The sequence below is a fragment of the Aquarana catesbeiana genome, linkage group LG06 (genome assembly GCF_042186555.1).
Source record: "Aquarana catesbeiana isolate 2022-GZ linkage group LG06, ASM4218655v1, whole genome shotgun sequence".
NCBI lineage: Eukaryota > Metazoa > Chordata > Amphibia > Anura > Ranidae > Aquarana > Aquarana catesbeiana.
The window spans coordinates 280198697-280221332 of NC_133329.1; the positions used below are offsets into that span (position 1 = coordinate 280198697).

General features: G+C 41.4%; 1 protein-coding gene across 1 annotated transcript; it reads right to left on the reverse strand.

Annotated features, from left to right (window-relative positions):
* Positions 1–2553: 2553 nt before the first annotated feature.
* On the reverse strand, positions 2554–9493 carry LOC141147732 (gamma-crystallin D-like). The gene is made up of 3 exons (XM_073634914.1): positions 9384–9493; positions 5052–5294; positions 2554–2871 (listed from the first exon to the last, which is right to left on the reverse strand). The coding sequence occupies exons 1-3, from the start codon at positions 9390–9392 to the stop codon at positions 2596–2598; spliced, it is 528 nt and encodes a 175-aa protein (XP_073491015.1). The 5' UTR covers positions 9393–9493; the 3' UTR covers positions 2554–2595.
* Between the last annotated feature and the right edge of the window lie 13143 nt (positions 9494–22636).

The window sequence follows — 22636 nt, forward strand, 5'->3', positions numbered from 1 at the left end:
CACTGTTCACTTATTATTTTGTAGGCATTTATCCGTAAGTGGCTCGCAGGGTTTCATATATATTTTATATCCTTTCAAACAGATTTAAGATTCCCTTATACTAATATAGACACCAAACTCCTGGAATACTGTATTTGGTGGCTGTATTGGCACCAATATGATATATAAACACCACACACTCTGTCACAGGAGACAGGTGGGAAGAAAAATGAGACTCCCCAACATGGGCCAGAAAGGGTCTGTATCCTGCTCTGTGTATATTTTAGTGAGAAAAGATACCCCTGCTAAAAAGAGTGTGGCATTTAGAGAGAAATATAATGGAGATTTTCTCTTTTTTTAACACTGTCTTCTCATTTTGTGTTATTTTATGAAGGCATGGGACAATAATTATCAATTTAGAAAATATTTTTGCAAACTTTGGATTTTTTATTGGATTGTAAGACATGTATAGGCTATTCTTTACCATGGGGTAAGAAAATACATAGCTTATATTTTCCTGCTTATGTGATTGGCGTAATTATTTTCCTAGAAGTCTGCATTAAAATGAGAGTAAGATTTTGGCCATCCCCTGCAACAAAAATGTAGTTTTTGGTGAGATACTCCCAAAGGCAAATCAAGACTAAAGGGATGCAGACCCTGCCACCCTTCCTCATTGGAATCCTGCAAGTGCAGCAGCTGAATAATTATACAATCACTCCCATTAGATTTTGCACACAGACACAGGCAACAGCTATTTCTTCAGAATAACAAAAAGTAGGAATCTGCAACAATGTTTCTTAAAATCTTTGCAATGTACATATATCACCAGAGGGAAATGTTTTTTTCCTCAACAAAAGGGAAGTTACGTTTTAAGTGACTAATTGAGCACTTGGAAAGTTAGAAGATCCTTTCTTAAATGCACAAGCTATAACTGGATTTTAATAAATATATAGGTAATGTTGATGCATGGAATATCCCATTGCCTCTGGGGGGTTAAGGAAGGATTTTTTTCCCTGCTGGAGCAAATTAGATCATGCTTTATTGGGTTTTTTGCCTTCTTCTGGATCAACTGTGGTTAAAAGATTGTGTATATGGAGGTTTTTGTGTGTGTGTGTGTTTTTTTTTGCTCTTCGAGTTTAACTGGATGGTCTTGTGTCTTTTTTCAACCAAACTATGTACAGTAACTATTGTTGCAGGGTGACCTAGTGCCACTGTTTAACCACTTGCCGCCTGCCCACTGTCAAATGACGGAGGGACGGTGCGGCTCTCGTCTGGGTGGACGTCACTGCACAGTGATCGCGGTCGTGCCATGTTGCTAGGACACAGCGAGACACCGATCTCTGTAAAGAGCCATTGATGCAGCTCTGTAACCATGTGATCTGTAATGATCAGTGCCCTGATCACATTATAGTGCCAGAAATGCCACTAATCAGTGCCCACCAGTGCCAGCAATCAGTGCCCATCAGTGCCAGCAATCAATGCCCATTAGTGATGCCAGTCAGTGCTGACTTTCAATGCCCATCAGTGCTGCCTATTAGAGCAGCCCATCAATGCCCATCAGTTCCGCCCATCAGTGACGCCCATCAGTGCTGCCTATCCATGCCGCCTATCAGTGCCCACCAGTTCCGACTATCAGTGCTCGTCAGTGTCACCTATCAGTGCCCACTAGTGCCACCTATCAGTGCCACATATCAGTGCCACCTATCAGTGTCCATAAGTGCAGAATGTTAGTGCTCCTCATCAGTGCCACCTATTCAGTGCCCATAAGTGCCGCCTCATCAGTGCCAGTGTCCATAAGTGCCACCTCATCAGTGCCCATCAGTGCCGCCTCATCAGCGCATATCAGTGAAGGAGAAAAAATACTTCAAATTACTGCAGGGGGTCTACACACAGAAGGATTTTTTTATCTTAATGCAGAGAATGCTTTAAAGTAAAAAAACCTTCTTCCTTTAGAATCACTTTAAGTATACTCTAAAGCCAGTGTTAAAGATCTGTATTGATGTTGTGTCCTTTTTCTTTTTTTATTACACTGTTTCTCCTTTTTTTTCATCTGGTGTATAATTAAAGTCATTTTACTTTTGGATAGAGTAGAGCGGAATTGGAACACCTGTCAAGTTTTAATTGCTGTCCGTACCCCTGTTAAGGAGATTCCCCTTCTCAATTTGTCAAGTTTACTATTATTACCGAGAGTGATAGTGAAAAATCCACAAATGTTGGTTTGTCATCAGAATATGAATGTATGGGAAATCTTCCAACTGGGACACTAGTTTTGGTGACCCTGGTGACAACCAGGAATTTCCTCACTTTGGAGGCATTTTCCCTCACTTCCTGTCTTGACTATGGGGCAGAAAGTGAAGAGAAATCTTCCCAATGTGACACAGATGTTAAAGAAAAGAAAAACTCCCTTGTTCTATTCAAAATTAAAACAAGGTTTGTCTTTAGTACATTCACTTTAACTTTAACTTTCACTCCACTTCACTTTAAATAATCAGTCTTTGCTTGTTTAGGGAGCCTTGCTTTTCCATTATCCTGTTGATCCTAAAATTTGAATAAAATTCAAATAGAGAAGTAATATTGTGTTTAAATAATATATTTATTTCAGTATTCATTGTGATGTTAATAGTTTTCCAGGATGGGTCTGAATGAGCCAACTTTGCCATTCACAGCACCCCAGTCACCGAATCTCCTGTACTCTCCAGGTCTTAAGAGATACTGTCTTCCTTTGTAGTTGGGCTCCTCATAGAAGATCCAGTTCCCCTGAAGGATGTTGCAAGAGTGGATGTTATTGTACTTGAATTGTTCTTGGACATTGGAACAATCGCTGGAAAATTCCTTCATCTGACCTTTAAAATCCTCTTTCTCAAAGATCTTTATTTGCTGGGAACCTTTATGCTGTAAAGAGGGCAAAAATATTGATCATCAGAAAAATAACAGCTGTAGTGATTTCCATGATACTCCTCTTACTACTGCTTACTCTTGCATGTCCCTTCAGCTCTTTTTACAGTTAAGTCAAAACTAAGTATAGACAAAAATGAGAAACTTGGAAGTTTAAAGGAGAAGTACAGCCAAAGCTTGTTTGGCTGTACTTCTCCTGTGGATCACAGGAGTGCAGATCGTTCTGCACTCCTGTGACCCCTTTTCAGCAGACGGCGGGCTGAAGCCTGCTGTCGGCTGATGTCACAGAGCCGGCCCAGGCTCAGGAAAGATTGCGACAATATGGTCGGGATCCACCCACATGCCTGGACTGTTGACCCTGCTGAGCCTCTCAGCCAGCCAATGAGAGCCCAAGCCAGCCACTCCCACCCCCTCCACAGCCCAATGTATCAGCGAGTGTGGGGGCAGAGCAGACAGTGGTGACTGATAGTCATCAGCTCTTTGCTCACGGAGCTCTGAGATCAGCAGTGTTTGATTGCTCGGTTCTCAGCCTTAGAGCTGGTGGGGCACAGATGCCTCATCGGAACTAATGCTGCATCCTCTTAGGTAAGTATTACAAAAAAAAAATCCCATATTTCTCTTTTAACTTTATTGGTAGGTAAGTCAAGGCACTCTTCTTTCCTCCTCAAATGGTGCTTGTGGTGAAGCTGGAAGAAATCTGTTCCATCATGGCTTTAAAGTATCTCAGTGGAATTACTAAACTGAAAGTCAGCTGTGCATAAGAAAATACCATCTCCCTATATTTAATGGCACTTTCATACTCACAGCGCCCGAGCGTCGGCGGTAAAGCGCCGCTAATTTTAGCGGCGCTTTACCGACGTTTTGGGGCACTTTTCGGCCACTAGCGGAGCACTTTTAACCCCCACTAGTGGCCAAAAGAGGGTTAAAAGCGTCGGCAAAGTGTCACTTTGCCGGCGCTTCGGTGGCGCTGGGCAGGGGCGCTTTAGGAGCAGTGTGTACACCGCTCCTAAAGCCCCTTAAACAAGCTGCTAGCAGGACTTTTTTGACGTCCTGCCAGCGCTCACTGCTCCAGTGTGCAAGCATTGGAGTGACAGGAGAGGTGCTTTACAGGTGCTTTGCAGGTGCTATTTTTAGAGATATAGGGCCTGTAAAGCGCCTCAGTGTGAAAGGGGTCTAAATGTCCCTCTATCATCATTTCTGATATGCTCCAAACTCTTTTACACACAACTCTGACCATGTATTTATAGCTTGTTTAAAGTGGTTATAAAGGCAACAGATTTTTTTTTGCATTCCCTGCATTAAGGTAATACCACCTTAACACCTTCCACCTTAACCACCTTAACATCTACTTGAGTCCTCTCTCGATCCAGCAATGTGCCTGGCTGGAGCTTTTCTCTCCCCACTTCTTGTTCTCATAGGCTACACTGGGAGCAGAGGGAGCCATTGGCTTCTGCTGCTGTTAGCCAAATCATGTAAGGAGGGAGTGGGGGGGGGCAGGGTTGAGCTGAACTGTGTGTCTATGGATGCACACAGCCCGGCTCAGGATCAAGCCTGCACATGTGACCACATGGCAAGCAGATGGGAGCACACAGAAAATAGAAGGAGCCAAGAGTGCTGGCTAGGCACCCCAGAAAAGGAGGTTTGGGGCCACTCCTTGCAAAACCATTGCAAAAGCTGTGCATCATGTGACTACAGCTAGGCTGCATTCTTTTAGACAACAGAGGTATTCACTGTGGTTATCTTTGACAAACGCAATGCTTGCTCAGTGTCTTATGGTAGATATATAAACACAGATGTTATCAAGTAGGGGATGCCTGTACTGTAGCTTATCTCCAGTCATCCTAGGGTTCTTTTGGCATGGTGTTGATGATTACATGCCAATCAGTGCTTATGCTAGGGAGATTAAGACAATTGGATGGATTGAGTTGTTTACCAAAAGGAAATTGGGCAAGGCTGATAGCACTCAGTCTACAAAAATGTTATGTGTATATAGAGCTTAATGCATTTCTGGGAGAGCAACAGGTATATTTCTGTATTTGCAGGGTCTTCAAAGGGAAAAACAGACAAATGTGCATGCATTACAGAAATGAGCTACACTTTTATTTATTTTTCTTCCAGTTTTGGTGTCACCATTTGTGGAGAATTAAAAATAAAGGCAATCCACTGCTTGTACTTACTGGCTGAATCATGCGACATGATCTGACACAGTTATTAAATCCCATCCATCTCTGGTACTCAGGATACTCTCCCATCTTCAGGTAATACTGATACCCCATGTAGTTGGGGCACTCATAGATCATCCAGCATCCATTCTCCACACGGATGGAATTACATTGGCCTACATGTTGATGCAGATCAGAAGAGTCTGAGCTACATTCATAGGAGCGTCCCTGGAAGTCTTTGTCCTCGAAAAAGATTATCTTCCATAAAACAAACAATACATGTATTTATTATATGCACAGTATAATTTATATGTATTCTAGAATTACTGACGCTAACCACATATCCAACATAAGCAGCCAATAGATTACTGGATTTTCTTCCCTTGCAGCGTTGTGAAAAGTCACTCGATTCCCCCATCAACACATTCAGTGTTGATGGGGGAATGCCTCCCGCTGCGCTATTGTATTCTGCCAGCAGGGGGGAGTGGAGAGCCTTCCAGGGCAGCAGCATACAATGATTACTGCTAGCAGCTATAGCCACTGTCAGTAATTACATGAAGAAAAATCAGACAGGCTGATTGTACTCAAGTCGATTAACTTGGGTACAATCAGCCTGCCCATATATGGATCAATATTCAGCCAGGCCCTGCTGAACTGGCCAAATTTTGATCCATGTATGGCCAGCTTTATTTCAACTTCTCACAGCATATATCTTTATATTACTTTGTCCAAGACTTCATCTCCAAAGAGCAGATACACAAAGACCCACACACACCTGAAATCATATTCTCATTCAGCTCTAATTCAGATTGGCACAAAATTGTTTTGTGAATACAGATGCAAACTAATATATCACATTATTCTGCATTTGCACAGTGGAAACCGGAAACAATAGGAAAATCAAAAATAGGTGTATATCACTGCCTACACTCCAGAACCTATTGTTCTTTTAGCCAAATCCAGCCATAAGGGCTGGTAATTTACAAGTAAATCTTCATAAAGAGTGATAGGTATTGAGGGATTCTCCAGCACTTGTTAAAATTGCTTGGACTCAATAATACCTTTATCCTTTACTGAGACATAAAACAAAATGCTTATATTCTTCCTGATGTTTGGAAATGCTAGTTATGTGTCAGGAAATAAATAATGCCAAACTGTCACAGGCAGGGACATGTGGTGAGGTCAGTGGCTGGTGAGGCACTGGCTAGTATCACAGCCAGATACACACAGGTTACATACGCCGTGAACGTTAGAGTGAGAGCAATAATTCTAGCACTAGACCTCCCTTGTAACTCTAAACATGTAACCTATTAAAAAAATTGAAAGCGTTGTCTATGGAGATTCTTAAGTACTGAAGTTTGGTGCCATTCCACAAGTGTGCACAATTTTAAAGCGTGACATGTTAGGTATCTATTTACTCGGCCTAACATCATCTTTCACATTATACAAAAAAATCGGGCTAACTAGTGTTTTTTTTTTTTATTCATGAAACAGTTTCTTAAAAAAAAACGCATTTGAAAAATTGCTGCGCAAATACTGTGCAGCATAAAAAGTTGCAATGACTGCCATTTTATTCCCTAGGGTGTCTGCTAAAATAATATATATAATGTTTTGGGGTTCTGAGTAATTTTCTAGCAACAAATTATGATTTTTACATGTAGGGGAGAAGTGTCAGAATTGGCCTAGGTGGCAAGGGGTTAATTACCACAAGTAAGTAATACACAAATAATTATATATTATTTTTAAGGTAATTTACTATATGTTCAAAAACTGTACTCAAGCAGGTGGCTTAACTGACAAATTACTGAAGTTTGAAGTTATAACTTCACACCAGTAATTTCACAGTAAATAGATGAATATTAAATTATTATCTTATAACATATAGCATAATAATATATGATTTAGCTTTTACCTTTTCAGCAGCAGCAGATTCTCACTCTCCCTCTTAACTGTGTGAGAAAAACATGGGATTGCAGGTAAATCTCATACCCATAAACCCATGTTTTTTCCTTGTAGTTAAGAGGGCTGGGCTGGAAGTATTTGTCTTCTAGACACGTGCCCCCTTTAATGACACTGCAGTGAGAGGACAGCCTCCACTGCAACATTTTTATTGGACAGATGGGGCCAATGGTACTTTACCATTGGTCCAAGATTCTAAGCTGTCCATTGAGCTCAGTGCCTCTGACAAGAAGTGAGGAGAGGCACTGTGAGCTCATCCTATCAGCCTGCTGCAAACAGTGTGCCAGCTTGTATTTAAACTGGCTGCTCTGTATGCAGCTTCTGACAGGCTGCAAAAGGAGCCCTGTATCTCTGGAACCATAGATGACAGGAGCCCCAAATTTTGAAGACCAGTGGTGAGGTAGGACTTCAGCTTTCTACTCCCCAAATTTGGTTTCTCTGTGACCCGAGGTTGCCGAGCTACGACCCTCAAAGTCGATCATGTTTTTTTGTTTTTTTTTAATGTTCATCGCTCTGCCTCACCTGCCTCCCCTGACTGCACATCCCTGGTCACAGGTGATACTTAAGTTATTTATATGATGATATCAAATATTCCTTTGCTTAAAGTGCACCTTTACCCAGACTATGGGCATTAAAATATTTACATATTCTTAACAAACAGTAAAAGATCTTTAAAACAATTCTGACTGTCCTCTCTAGCTGCAGGTACCGGGAAGGAAGTAATTTATCCTCAAATATCACAGCTAAAACTCTGAAGTCACATTTCAGCTACTTGAAATGCAAAATATGATCCTTTCACATCCTTTCACATGCCCATTAACATTCCTAGGTTGTGGGTAACCTATGCATATACTCAGGACACTTAATTTAATACTTAATGTTGTAGGCGATTTACAATATAGCGTAATATCTAGGGCAACACTGTGAAAGAAATACACAGCATTAGTTTAAAAAAAAAAAGAAGAAAATGTTTTTGTGGGTGCCACAAAAAGTTTACTGTCTATTAAATAATAAGTCCAATATAAAACTGCACTTTTTCCCCTGACATAACCTAGCCCACCCTTCCTGAATGCATACTTACCTGGATTTGATGGTGGTGTTTTGTTTACATCCAGTCTTCATTTTCCTGTCCAATCCTTTGTAACAGATTACCATAGAAATCTATGGGGTACTCTCTCAAATATCTCCAGCCTCCACAGAAGTCTATTAAGAGCTACTGCGCAGATGCAACCAAGAAACATGGGACTTGTGGCGTGTATCAGATCTAGCTACCTATGAATTTGGGGTGAGGGTGTGCTAAGTTAAAGTGGTTCTAAAGTCTGGACCTTTTTTTCCCTAATGCATTCCCTGCTGTAAGGTAAAAAATGTACCAATGTTTGTATCGCCCTCTCACCTGCCTCCTCTTTTTGGCATGCCACCATAGGAAATGGCTTCCAATGGTGGCACTTCAAGAAAGGGAACAGCCAAGAGTGCCTGCAGGGGATCACAGAACAGGAGGTTTGGGGCTATTCCGTGCAAAACCATTGCATAGAGCAGGTAATAATAATGTTTGTTATTCTAATTAAAAAATTACCTTTGCAAACACTTTAAATCAGAGGAGGCAAAAAGGATAAATCCCCTTTGTTTTATAGTTCGCTTAACATTTCTTTCCAAAAAGTATGTTTCATTACTTTCTAAGCAGTCATTTAAAAACAAATGGCGCTTGTTTCTTTCATAATTGGAACAGTTTTAATTGAGTTTTTACATTTTTTGTGAGTTAAACCATTGTATTCAGAGCATGCTATGAAAAATAGCATACTACTATAACAAAAAAAACTACAATGCACATATTATTACCCAACCATGCACAAATATGTTCATTTTTGGGGTTCCTGGCTCTCAAATTAACTAAGACAACATATTTTGATGCAATAATACTAATTGTTTAAACATTTGTCACAAAGTGTTAAATCTCAAATGAATTAATGCATACTGGAGCTGCTAATTTTGGCCTGGATATCCAAGCATCAATGGCTTCTGAATGGGTAACAAACAGGTTAAAGACAGAATTATGCTTTAAATATTATGATATATATATATATATACATTAAAGCTTTTTTTAATTTTGGTAGTTTTACATTGTTGACAAAACAATGGTTTTAAGTAGTTTACTGAAATATTTATGCGTAAAGAAGTTATTGAAAATATTTTTTATTTCAAGTTATATATTTTATAGCATTTTATTTCCTTTTTGTTTTTTGAACTACCTTTTATAGTAAACAAGTGAGTATTCTATATAATAGAGCAGAAGGTTATTTCTGTACAACTGTTATTAAATAATGATACTACTAATAATAATAATCATAATAAAAAACAAATACTATTAAAAATAAACTAGCTTAGTTTTACCTTTCCCATCCTGAAACCAACTGAACAATGAATACTGCAGGAGCCACTGGAAAAATTATTTCATGCCCTTTAAATACTCTGTTTAGAAAATCCACACCCTGTCTATTTTATTATCTTATTACAATGATTTTTTATTTTATTTGGAACCACAGACTAATGAGTATAGACATGCTTTGTTCTTTTTTGCATCATTCTTTAATCACACTGTTGAAGTACTTTGTAATTTGCTGAATTTGCCTTCCTGTTATTGAAAGCGATTAATCCATCCAGTGGAATGAAAACCCATCAGCACATTTCCTGGGTATACAGAGATTGCATGTGATAGAAGGTGGAAATAGAGCAAAGAGTAGGCAACAATTTTAAAACAGCAACCTGTGATAATAACAAAGTATATTTTAAATTTGCTATCTAAACTATGGACAAAATAATTACCTAAGGTTAGTTGTGAATATTAGTGGTGACATTATTATCATTATTCTCTGGGTTATTATGCTGATCAGTCATAAAACTGGTGACGTTAAGACACTTTGAAGATGGTTTACTAAAGAATATGTTTTCTTACCAAAGAAAGAGAAGGGATAGCTCATACAGCAGAGTCTGAAGCTTCTACAATAAAAGGTAGTTCGGGATCAGGATGTTCCAATACTGGTGCAAAAGTGAAAACACTCTTTAGCTTGCTAAAAGCAGTCTGTGCCTCAGATGACCACACAAAGGGCACCCTTTTCTTTTTTCAGCTGTGTGATTGGTGCTATCACCTTAGAGAAGTTTCTTATGAATTTTCTGTAAAATTGGCAAACCCAACAAATCTTTGTATCTCCTTAATGTTTCTAGGGTCAGGCAAATCTACTACTGCTTTGATCTTCTCGGGATCCATGCTCATTCCTTCTGGAGAAATAATATACCCCAAGAACTGGATCTTGGTTCGTTCAAACTCACATTACTCTAGTTCAATGTAAGGTAATTCTTCCTTATTCTTTCGAAGACATTGCAAACATGCTTGTGATGGTCCTCCATGTTATTGAAAAAGATGATAATATCATCTAGATAAGCAATCGCAAAATGGTCCAACAGATCTCTAAAAACATCATTGATGAAGTGTTGAAAAGTTGCCATAGGGCATAACCAAGAACTCGAAATGCCCATATCTGGTAAAGGCGGTTTTCCATTGATCTCCTTGACGAATGCAGACAAGGTTATATACCCGCCCTAAGTCTAGGTTTGTAAAGATTTTGGCAGAAAGGAGCCTTTCCAATATTTCAGAGATCAAGGGGAGTGGATAAACAATTTTTAACAGTGATTTTACTCAAGTCCCTGTAATCAATGCATCTGACGCAAGGTGGAGTCTTTCTTTTTAACAAGGAAAAGTGCTGATCCTGTAGGAGATGTTAATTGTCTGAAAGGCCTTCTGTAAATTCATATCAAGCCACTTCCTGAGCACCTTTAATTCAGGTTCTGACAGATTGAATAGGCAGTCAAAGGGCATTTCTTTCCCTGGAAGCAGCTCAATGGGACAATCATATAAGTAATGAGGTGTTAACTGATCGACATTCTTATCACAGACATCCTGGAACTCATGCTGTTGTGGAGGCAAATTATCATATGACTGGGTAGTTACCACATCAACTTTGATTCCTTGATCAGTGGAGAACTTGTTTTACAATGTTCCTTGCAATGGGGGGATGCAAAATGTATAGTCCGTGCTCCCCAATTCATGGAGAGATTGTCAATAGAAAACCAAGGAATGCCCAGGATGACAGGAAATTTGGGTGAGGTAATCAGCTGGAAGCTGATAGTCTCAAAATGGTCAGTCTCAAATTGGAGTACCAGAAAACAGGTTACAGGTCCTGATGATAAAGGTGAACCATCAACGGTCTCCATATCAATAGGGGCAGATTTATTTCTTGTTTGAATATTATTGCTTATTGCTGTCCATAAAGTTCCCCCCGGCCCCGGAGCCCAGCATAGCAGAGCAAGGAATTTCATGGCTCTCAGTGATACGTTTGATAGGGATGACAAAATGAGACAGTAAAGAATCAAGTTTATGTTTTTCATGGATTCATGGGGAGATAGACTGAGTAATGAATTTTATTTGTTCAGGCACTATACCAGTCGCAGCAACTGTTCTATTAAGTTTGTTGGGTTAATTAACTGCTTAATGTCCAGAGTCCCCACAATATAGACACAAGTTCTCAGAGCGCTTTCTCTCTTACTCCTGGATGGAACTGGATCTCTTAACCACTTCAGCCCCTGAAGGATTTACCCCCTTGCTGACCAGAGCACTTTTTACAATTTGGCACTGTGTCACTTTAATGGCTAATTGTGCGGTCATGCAATGCTGTACCCAAACAAAATTTGCATCCTTTTGTTCCCACGAATAGAGCTTTCTTTTGGTGGAATTTGATCACCTCTGGGGTTTTTATTTTTTGCGCTATAAACGGAAAAAGACCGAAAATTTTGAAAAAAAATGATATTTTCTACTTTTTGTTATAAAAAAAATCCAATAAACTCAACTTTAGTCATACATTTAGTCCAAAATGTATTCAGCCACATGTCTTTGGTAAAAAAATGTCAATAAGCATATATTTATTGGTTTGCGCAAAAGTTATAGCGTCTACAAATTAGGGTACATTTTCTGGAATTTACACAGCTTTTAGTTTATGACAACCTATCTCATTTCTTGAGGTGCTAAAATGGCAGGGCAGTACAAAACCCCCCTAAATGACCCCATTTTGGAAAGTAGACACCCGAAGGAAATTGCTGAGAGGCATGTTGAGCTCATTGAATATTAATTTTTTTGTCCCAAGTGATTGAATAATGACAAAAAAAAAAAAAAATTACAAAAAGTTGTCACTAAATGATATATTGCTCACACAGGCCATGGGAATATGTGGAATTGCACCCCAAAATACATTCTGCTGATTCTCCTGAGTACGAGGATACCACGTGTGGGACTTTTTGGGAGCCTAGCTGCGTACGGGGCCCCGAAAACCAAGCACTGCCCTCAGGATTTCTAAGGGCGTAAATTTTTGATTTCACTCCTCACTACCTATCACAGTTTTGAAGGCCATAAAATGCCAGGACAGTTCAAAATGACCCCATTTTGGAAAGTAGACAGCCAGAGCTATTTGCCGAGAGGCATGTTGAGTCCATGGAATATTTTACATTTTGCCACAAGTTGCGGGAAAATGACAAACTTTTTTTTTTTTTGCACAAAGTTGTCACTAAATGATATATTGCTCAAACATTCCATAGGCATATGTGAAATTACATCCCAAAATACATTCTGCTACTTCTCCTGAGTATGGGGATACCACATGTGTGGGACTTTTCAGGAGCCTAGCTGCGTACAGGGCCCCGAAAACCAATCACCGCCTTCAGGATTTCTAAGGGCGTAAAATTTTGATTTCACTCCTCACTACCTATCACAGTTTTGAAGGCCATAAAATGCCAAGATGGCACAACCCCCCCCAAATTACCCCATTTTGGAAAGTAGACACCCCAAGCTATTTGCGGAGAGGCATGGTGAGTATTTTGCAGCTTTCATTTGTTTTTGAAAATGAAGAAAGAAAAGAAAATTTTATTTTTTCAATTTTCAAAACTTTGTGACAAAAAGTGAGGTCTGCTAAATACTCACCATACCACTCAGCAAATAGCTTGGGGTGTCTACTTTCCAAAATGGGGTCATTTGTGGGGCATTTGTGGGGCGTTTGTGCCATTTGGGCATTCCATGGCCACCGAAAATGTGATAGGCAGTGAGGAGTGAAATAAAAAATGTACACCCTTAGAAAGCCTGAAGGCGGTGCTTGGTTTTCAGGGTCCCGTACGTGGCTAGGCTCCCAAAAAGTCTCACACGTGCTATCCCCGTACTCAGGAGAAGCAACAGAATGTATTTTGGGGTGTAATTCCACATATGCCTGTGGCATGTTTGAGCAATATATCATTTAGTGACAACTTTGTGCAAAAAAAAAAAAAAGAAAATTGTCTTTTTCCCGCAACTTGTGTCACAATTTAAAATATTTCATGGACTCGACATGCCTCTCAGCAAATAGCTTGGGGTGTCTACTTTCCAAAATGGGGTCATTTTGAACTGTCCTGGCATTTTATGCACAACATTTAGAAGCTTATGTCACACATCACCCACTCTTCTAACCACTTGAAGACAAAGCCCTTTCTGACACTATTTGTTTACATGAAAAAATATTTTTTTTTTAAAGAAAATTACTTTGGACCCCCAAACATTATATATTTTTTTAAAGCAAAGGCCCTACAGATTAAAATGGTGGGTGTTTCATTCTTTTTTTGCCTACAGTATTTGCGCAGCGATTTTTCAAACGCATTTTTTGGTGAAAAAACACACTTTTTAAAATTTTAATGCACTAAAACACACTATATTGCTCAAATGTTTGATGAAATAAAAAAAATGATCTTAGGCTGAGTACATGGATAACAAACACGACATGCTTTAAAATTGCGCACAAACGTGCAGTGGCGACAAACTACATACATTTTTAAAATCCTTTAAAAGCCTTTACAGGTTACCACTTTAGATTTACAGAGGAGGTCTACTGCTAAAATTACTGCCCTCAGTCTGACCTTCTCAGTGATACCTCACATGCATGGTGCAATTGCGCGAGAGCAGGGGGGGACAGGGGTGATTTTTTTTTCTTTATTATTTTTTTGCTTTTTTATCTTATTTTTAATCTTTCATTTTTATTGTTATGTCAGGGAATGTAAATATCCCCTATGATAGCAATAGGTAGTGACAGGTACTCTTTTTTGAAAAAAATTGGGTCTATTAGACCCTAGATCTCTCCTCTGCCCTCAAAGCATCTGACCACACCAAGATCAGTGTGATAAAATGCTTTCCCAATTTCCCAATGGCGCTGTTTACATCCGGTGAAATCTAAGTCATGAAATGCTTGTAGCTTCCAGTTTCTTAGGCCATAGAGATGATTGGAGCCATTCTGGTCTCTAATCAGCTCTATGGTCAGCTGACCGAATCACCGGCTGCATTCTCAGGTTCCCTGTTGGGACAGGAGAGCCAGAAATGGAAGATGGGGGGGGACATTCCCTCCCACTGCTTGTAAAAGCAGTCTAGAGGCTAATTAGCTAGGATTGCTTTCACATGAAAGCCGACTGCTGGCTGAAAAGAATGATACCAAGATGATACCTAAACCTGCAGGCATCATTCTGGTATAACCACTCAAAGTCCAGCAACATACCAGTACGTTGCTGGTCCTTGTTGGGCATATATTGTAATCTTTTTTTTATGCAGCCTGTGGGCTGAACGAAAAAAAGAGATTGATTGGTGGGTATGCCCACCATTAGAATACCTCCCTTCATCCACCCACTTCTAATGATGGGCATACATGCACCATTTATATATGCCGAAGCATGGGGGCATCCGCTCCAAAAGTTAGGAGCAAATCGCTCCTCCGCCCCTGCTGCCCCCATGCTTCGACATATATCACCTCCGACAGCACTGGAGTCACGGCTTTATGTATCATGGGAGCAAACGCTGTTGCTGTCAAGATAAATAAATCCGCGCTGCAGCTGAATGGCGAATGGCTGAATGGCGTACCTGAAAATGAAAAAATGGTTAACAATAAAACACAGTAAACAGTAAAGTATAAAAAATGACATACCTGAAAAGCAAACAGGATAAAACATGATAACAATAAAACATTGCAGAATAGAATACAGTAAAAAAGAGCAGAACAATAGAGAGAGAATAGAGAGAAAGAGAACAATAAAACTACAACTATTTTTGTTTTTTTTATTTAATATATTTTTTTGTTTTTTTACTTTTTTTTTTTTTACACTTTTTTTTGTAACTGTAACTTTTATAACTGTAACTGGTTCCAGGTTTGGGTCTCTCAAAATGCGATGGCATCTTGGGAGACCCTGTAAAAGTGTGCCTAGTCTGTGCAATGCTTTACCCTACGCTAATACTCAACTAGTGTATGGTAGCGTTCAAAACATTCACCAATGCAAGGACCAGGATTGTCAGGACAGGAGGGACAATAATAGCGGGTGTCACGCCTATATCCGCGCTTGCTGCAGACACAACATCTTTTTTGGGGGGTTCGTTGGGTAGGGGTAGTCGGGAGGACACAAAGAAAATACCTCTCATGCAGCTGACTGCATTTGGTTGGGGATGTGAATGGGGGAAGTACGGGTGCTGCAGAAGTGGTGGGTTCCCAATTAGGATTGGCGAATGCAGCAGGAAGGGCACTATGGGCACAACGGGCCTGTGTTTGTCTTCTTCTTGGTGGCAGCGGGACACTACTTGTGCTTGCCACCTCACCAGCTTGAACTGCACTGATGGGACTTGCCACGTCACCAAGTGTTACTGCAGTGCTGGTTTGACTACGACCGGGGTGTACTAGGCCGCTGGTGCTTGCCAGTTCACCAGAAGGAACTGTACTGCTCTGCTCCATACGAGGGACCTGCGGTTCCTGCACCTCAACAACAGCAGAAGAAGATTGGGGTCGGGTACACCTGACCTTGGCAGGGACCACAACTCCGTCGTCAGAGCTATCTGTCATGGAGCCGCTGTCGTCTACAGGATCGTATTCTGAGCCTGAATCTGACAGATGATTGACTTCCTCTTCACTATCTGTCATGCTCAGAAACGTGTAGGCCTCTTCACTACTGTACCTTCGATTTGCCATTTTGGGCTCAGTAGTGAGACTCACAGGTAAAAAAGCTCCTGACTGTTAGCAACTGATTCAAATGCTACCAAAAAAACTGGTAGATCGCAGGGATCAGGCCTGACTCTGCGAACGCTGCAGTTATGTGTTTAGTGTTTTGTAAGTGACAGTGATTGATCAATACTGCACTTGGGTGGCCTGGGCTGGGCCGGGCGGAGGGGCAAAATGCAGGTGCTAGCAGGTATCTGGGCTGATCCCGCTAACACTGCGTTTTTGGGAACCCTAAACTGCTGGGGACACTACTATAGATCTGATTAGATCAGATATTGATCCGTTCAGATACTATACCACTAATGGAGGTGTATGCTGCGTGCGTGGGTGTTAGCAGTACTGACACTAACCTGACTCTGCCTGGGGCGACGCAGACCCTATCTGACCCTAAAACCCAACTTGTATCACCTGCCGGGTGATCAGGGGGTTAAACCTTTATTAGGTAATAAACGGCAGGTGCCCTGACACTATAAAAAACAAACTAACTAACCAGCGTCACCCGTAACAGTTATACGGAGATCACTGGTGAAAGGGTTAACTAGGGGGCAATCAGGGGGTTAAAACCTTTTATTAGGTAGTATATGGGGGTCCCCGACGCTATAAAATGCTGACGGCGAACCTAAATACTTACCTCCCTAACTAGCGTCACCTGTGACACTAATACAGCTATCAGAAAAATGATTGCTTAGTGACACTGGCGACGGGGGGTGATCAAGGGGTTAAACCTTTATTAGGGGGGGTTAGGGGGGTACTCTAGACCTAAGGGGGCCTAACACTAACTGACCTACCACTTATAACTGTCACAAATGACACCAATGCAGTAATCAGTAAAAAAAAAAAAAAAAAAAACTGCTATTGGTGTCACTGTGACAGGGGGTGCAGGGGGGTGATCGGGGGGGGGGGAGTGTGCCTGCATATTCTACTGTCAGTGTAGTGTTGTGCAGACTTACTTGGATGTCTTCTCTCCTCGGTGCCGTAACAAAAAGGCTTCCCGAGGAGAGATGACATCACTTCCTCTGCCGCTGTTTACATACAACAGCAGCAGAGGAAGATTTTCATTTGTTGGGAGCGATCGCGAAGGGGTGGCCACGAATGAGTGGCCTCCCCCTCAGCATTGATCACTCCCCTAATGATGCCGACCGCCTCGGGCACCGGGGGGGGCGCGATGTGCACCCCGCCTGCGGGAGGCAAATCACATACCAGGTACATGATTTTGCCTGCCCGTGCCTTTCCGCCGCAGTATAGCTGCGTTAGACGGACGGTAAGTGGTTAATAGCATCAACCTGCATGGGTGTTAGATTCCAGAAAAACTTTTGGGTCCATTGTACAAACCGACTAGCAGAGAAACGCATAGCACCATTACTTTCGATTCAGATACATAATTGAATGAAAGCCTTAAGATCATTAGGAATCTCCACTCTGGAGAGTTCATCTTTTACTTGTTTAGAGAGCCCTTGGCAGAACTGACACTGCAGAGCATGGATTTCCTCCTGTTGCCCTTTTACCGCACTTTCCAGTTCTGGAACCTTTTCTTGGTAGGTAACGCTAAACTCTTGAAGCTCTGCAATTTGCTGTCTAAATGAGTCGCAGCATTTGCTATAGTGGCCTTCATGTTTGGGCCAGATTATTCTGTCATGGTTAAGGGTCAAGCTCAGAGACTAGTAGCTATAGCAGTAGAGGAACTCCCACCGACCAGCAGGATAGGTATACAAGCAGGTCACCTTGGCAAATAATGCAGATTCACCTGAGGTGCAGAGTCTAACCGGTGTTCAACAGAACAACAACAGCAGCAGCAGCCTAGTCCGATTAATTCCAACTTAAAAAAAGGTTTTTATAGGCAGTTTTGGCCGCGGTGGTTATTTTATCCAGTGGTAACAGGCCTAAATTGAACAGTTAAGTAGCAGCTACAGAAGATCTAGACACTACAGGAAAGTTTACACTTAAAATAATAAATCTAAAGCTATCAAATTTGTACCATATATCCAGTGACAAAACATTTTAATAGGTGCTTGCTTCAGTGGCATATGTACTGGAGTTGGAGCGATGTGGAGAGGATTGCATGGCCCCTAGCTTCCTATTTTGCAGTACCACACTGCATTGTCTTATTGTCTTAAAATCTAATAAAATAACAAAACTGAGTGCACAAAAACACTTCAAAGCCATAGCCCTGTTCCTTGAACTCCCTTCCATCCCCTTATTACCAGGAATTTTCAAAATATTCAAAATATAGACTATATATGTGACACATAACAGTGGGGGAAATAATTATTTGATCCACTGTAGATTTTGTAAGTTTGCCCACCTTCAAAGAAATTAAGTCTATAGATTTTATCATAGGTGTATTTGAAATGATAGAGACAGACTATCAACCAAACATCCATAAAAAAACACATGATACAAATGTTATAAATTGAGTGGCAGTTCAGTAAGTAAAATAAGTATTTGATCCCCTACCAACCAACAAAGGCTTTTATAGGTAGTTTTGGTTGCAGTGGTTATTTTATCCAGTGCTAACAGGCCTAAATTGAACAGTTAAGTAGCAGCTACATGAGATCTAGACACTATAGGAAAGTTTACACTTAAAATAATAAATCTAATGCCCCGTACACACGGTCGGACTTTGTTCGGACATTCCGACAACAAAATCCTCGGATTTTTTCCGACGGATGTTGGCTCAAACTTGTTTTGCCTACACACGGTCGCACAAAGTTGTCGGAATTTCCGATCGCCAAGAACGCGGTGACGTCAAGCACGTACGACGAGACTAGAAAAGGCCAGTTCAGAACCAAGCGCGGCACCCTTTGGGCTCCTTTTGCTAATCTCGTGTTAGTAAAAGTTTGGTGAGAGACGATTCGCGCTTTTTCAGACTCGTGGCTTTCAGATCGTTTTCTGACGTTCAGTTTGTGCTTGTGGGTTTGTATCTGCTCTTCAGTGCGTGCAGTCAGTTCGTATTGGAGTTTTCTGTGCGATCTTGTCCGCTCGTTGCTGTTTTTCAGGTCGCTCTTCACAGGCCTTGCTGTTCTTCAGTGCGTTCTGTTACTTCGTTCTGAGCAGCCGACCGTTTTGTAGCCATGTTTCGTATGCGTACTCCTCGTAGAGTTCGTGCTGTGCGGGGGCTTGGTGTTGGGGTCCTGACCTTGACACAAGTCCAGTCCATGAACAGGGTGGGGAGGAGTTCATGGACCAAGAATTGGTTGCTTCAGCGTGACCAGTTCTGTCATATGCCTTTGCTCCGTGAGATCCGTGAGAATAATCCTGATGATTTCAGGAACTTTCTCCGGATGACGGACCCCGTATTTCACCGTTTGTTGGCTTCGCTGACCCCCTATATCAGCAGGCAGGATACCTGCATGAGGCAAGCCATCACTCCGGAGCAGAGGCTGGTCGCTACCCTGCGGTATTTGGCCACAAGGAGAAGTCTGCAGGACTTGAAGTTCTCGACAGGCATCTCCCCCCAGGCTCTGGGGATCATTATCCCAGAGACCTGTTCTGCCATCATACAGGTCCTACAGAAGGAGTATATGAAGGTAAGATTTTTATCCTTTTATATCACATTTTATTGTATTGAATGTTTGCTAATATATTGTATTTCTTCCCTCATTCCATAATTACCATGATTGTAATATGCTGTGAATGTCCCCTTTGTTCTCATGCATGCTGGATTTTTATGTAATTATTATTTTAGGTCCTTCATACATATTTGCCCTTCAATAACCTCCCCAGCATGGTGTCTCCTGCCCTATATTCACCTCATGTAGTCACTTAACAATGTATTTTAGCAGCTCCATAGTAGTGCTTTACCCCAAACACCCCCTAAAATGTTTTGAAATGTTATTTTTGATTTAAATTCAGGCAGAATGGCAGAGGCTTTTTTTTGTGGTGTCCCCAAATTTTTTGTAACCCTCCCTCCCCCAACTGCTAAATCAGCTGATCCCAATTCTCTATCTTCAATCATCTATCTGCTGACTTTGCCAAACCCATACACACTATACCCATCTCTTTAGTGCTCAGATTTATGGATTAATTCCCCAAAGCATGTAGTGCAAGGGCCTGCCTGTATACTTTCCAATGGTACTGTTTAAAGTTCTTGTATCCTATTATGATCTTGATAGGTCATAGCAGAATGTCCAAATGTCCTCAAATGTGTACAGTGTGTATTTATATCTTTGTATTATGACACTTCTTACCTGTCCAGTGGGCTGCCAATAGTGTAACTAAGGAGGGGCTGTTCCAAGTAATACCCTGTATTTAGGCATTCATCTCTCAATGAAGTGAAGAGGGTTACCTGTCCAAGAGTTCCCCCCCCCTATAATGTTAGAAATGGCCCATGAGGGGGGAGGGGGAATATGATAGGTGTACCTTATACTTTGTTGTTGTTAAATTCCCCTTAATAAATGCTATCTGGAGGTTGACCCATAATGTTTGTGTCTAATCTGCTTGCCAGGTTTCTGTGAAAAAATAGTAATGTTTATTGTTTTTTCCTCAACAGTTTCCTTCCACGCCACAGGAATGGCAGACTGTGGCCTCCCACTTTGCCCAGCGGTGGGACTTTCCTAACTGCGGAGGGGCAATTGATGGGAAACACGTCCACATCGTCCCACCACCCAACTCGGGGTCGTACTATTATAATTACAAGGGGTTTAATAGTATAGTGATGTTGGCGGTGGTGTCGGCTAATTACAACTTCTTGTATGTGGACGTGGGGAAGAATGGCCGGATGTCCGATGGTGGAGTCATCGCCCAGACGGAGTTCTACAGGCGTCTCCAGAATGGCAGCTTGGACTTGCCACCTCCAGAGGACAATGTTGAAGGTCTCCCATTTGTGTTCGTTGCTGATGAAGCATTTGCGCTGGGGGACCACCTGATGCGGCCATTCCCGATGAGGACCCTCACCCCGGAACAGAGGGTTTTTAATTACCGGCTGGCCAGAGCCCGAAGAGTGGTGGAGAACACATTTGGAATCCTGGCCAGCCGGTTCCGATTATTTATGACACCCACCCATATGGCGGAGTATAAACTGAACCATATAATACTTGCCTGCTGTGTTCTCCATAATTTTCTACAAAAACATTCAGCCAACTATGCTGGCTCAGTTGGGCCTGAGGCCGGAATCCCAAATACATCAACAATGACGGCACTTGAAAGCGGCCATCCTGGCTTGCCCTCCCTGAATGCCCGTGATGTCCGGTTACGATACCTGGAGTTCTTTGCGGGTAGGGGGGCTATCAATATGCCAGACAATCTGTGACACCTTTTTCAAATAAAAAACAACCAAAAGAAATTCTTGGTGGACATTTACTGCTTGTGTTTGTTTTAGCTGACCCTGACAGAAATGTGTTGAGTGCAGAAAATGTCGTGATTGGGTAACCTTATAAAAAACAGTGTTGGCTGGTACTTCCTAAATGCAAAAACACATTTCACTACAAGTGCACTTGCAACTGCACTGAACCTGCACTTGTAGTGCAAAGAGGATTTGCCCTTAGGAAATAACCCCCATTTGTGCATAAAACAACAATTACATCACCCCAAAAGTGTTGTAGTGTTGAGACAATAATCCACACATTCTTGAGTAAGGCACTTTTTTATACCTGCACAATCACATGCGCATTTACCAAAGGTTTTTAAAACAAACCAACATGTTTGTTGTATAACAATGTTTGCAGTAGTATTATGAAAAATCAAAATATCCATTTCAGATAAAACAGGCCTGTGTAAAACCAACAAGAAAGCCAAAAAACTTGAACTTACAAAGTTCACATTAGGTAAAACCTGAAGGCTAGATCAGACATCAGTATTTAGGAACTGGGTTTGATCTAACGTTCAGATAGGGGGAAATCACCCCTGGAAAAGCCAAATTTGGAAGATGCACACCAATTTACGAATGGCAACATGTGCTATCTGCCATCAGGGGGGATCAAGGGACGTGTTTTGGGGGAGAAAGCCCTTCCTCAATGCGACTTTATAATTGAGGAAGGTGTTGCACCCCCAAAACGCGTCCATTGATCTCCCGTGATGGCAGATAGCACATGTTGGCACACTGTGTGCATCCTCCAAATTTGGCTTTTCTAAACATTTTAAAAATTTTTTGAAGATTGGACCACATTAATAAAACAGGTGATTTTGTGGGGTTTAAATTCGCCCCAAAACATCAATGATGTTATTATTTTTTTTAATAACATCACTGATTTGGTTCTGGATGTTTTGCAATTGGAGATTACACCCCATGATCTCCCCGATAAGTATCTGGGCACTTTCTGAAGTAAAGCGTTCAGGATCCCTCACATCACGATCACCTAAAAAGAGATAAAGAACAAAAAAAAGGTCTTAAAAATCTGCCGCCATCCATCTCTTTTACCTGAGCCTGTGGTCGCAGACACTCACCTGTTGTGGTGCCAATCTCCACCACGTCTTCTTCTTCCTCCTGCTCTTCTTCTTCGTTTGGGGGTATTTCACCTTCTTCCATAGGTGGGGGGTCTGTGGTCTCCTCGGATGAGGGGTGTCCTCCGAGTCTTTTCTCCCCTATGTAAAACAAAAATGGTATAATTAGCA

Excerpts from the sequence above, each read along its gene's own strand:
- LOC141147732 (XM_073634914.1), bottom strand. Across the intron at positions 2,872-5,051 it reads CATGTCGCATGATTCAGCCA|CATAAAGGTTCCCAGCAAAT; the intron begins GTAAGTACAAGC and ends CCCTCTTTACAG.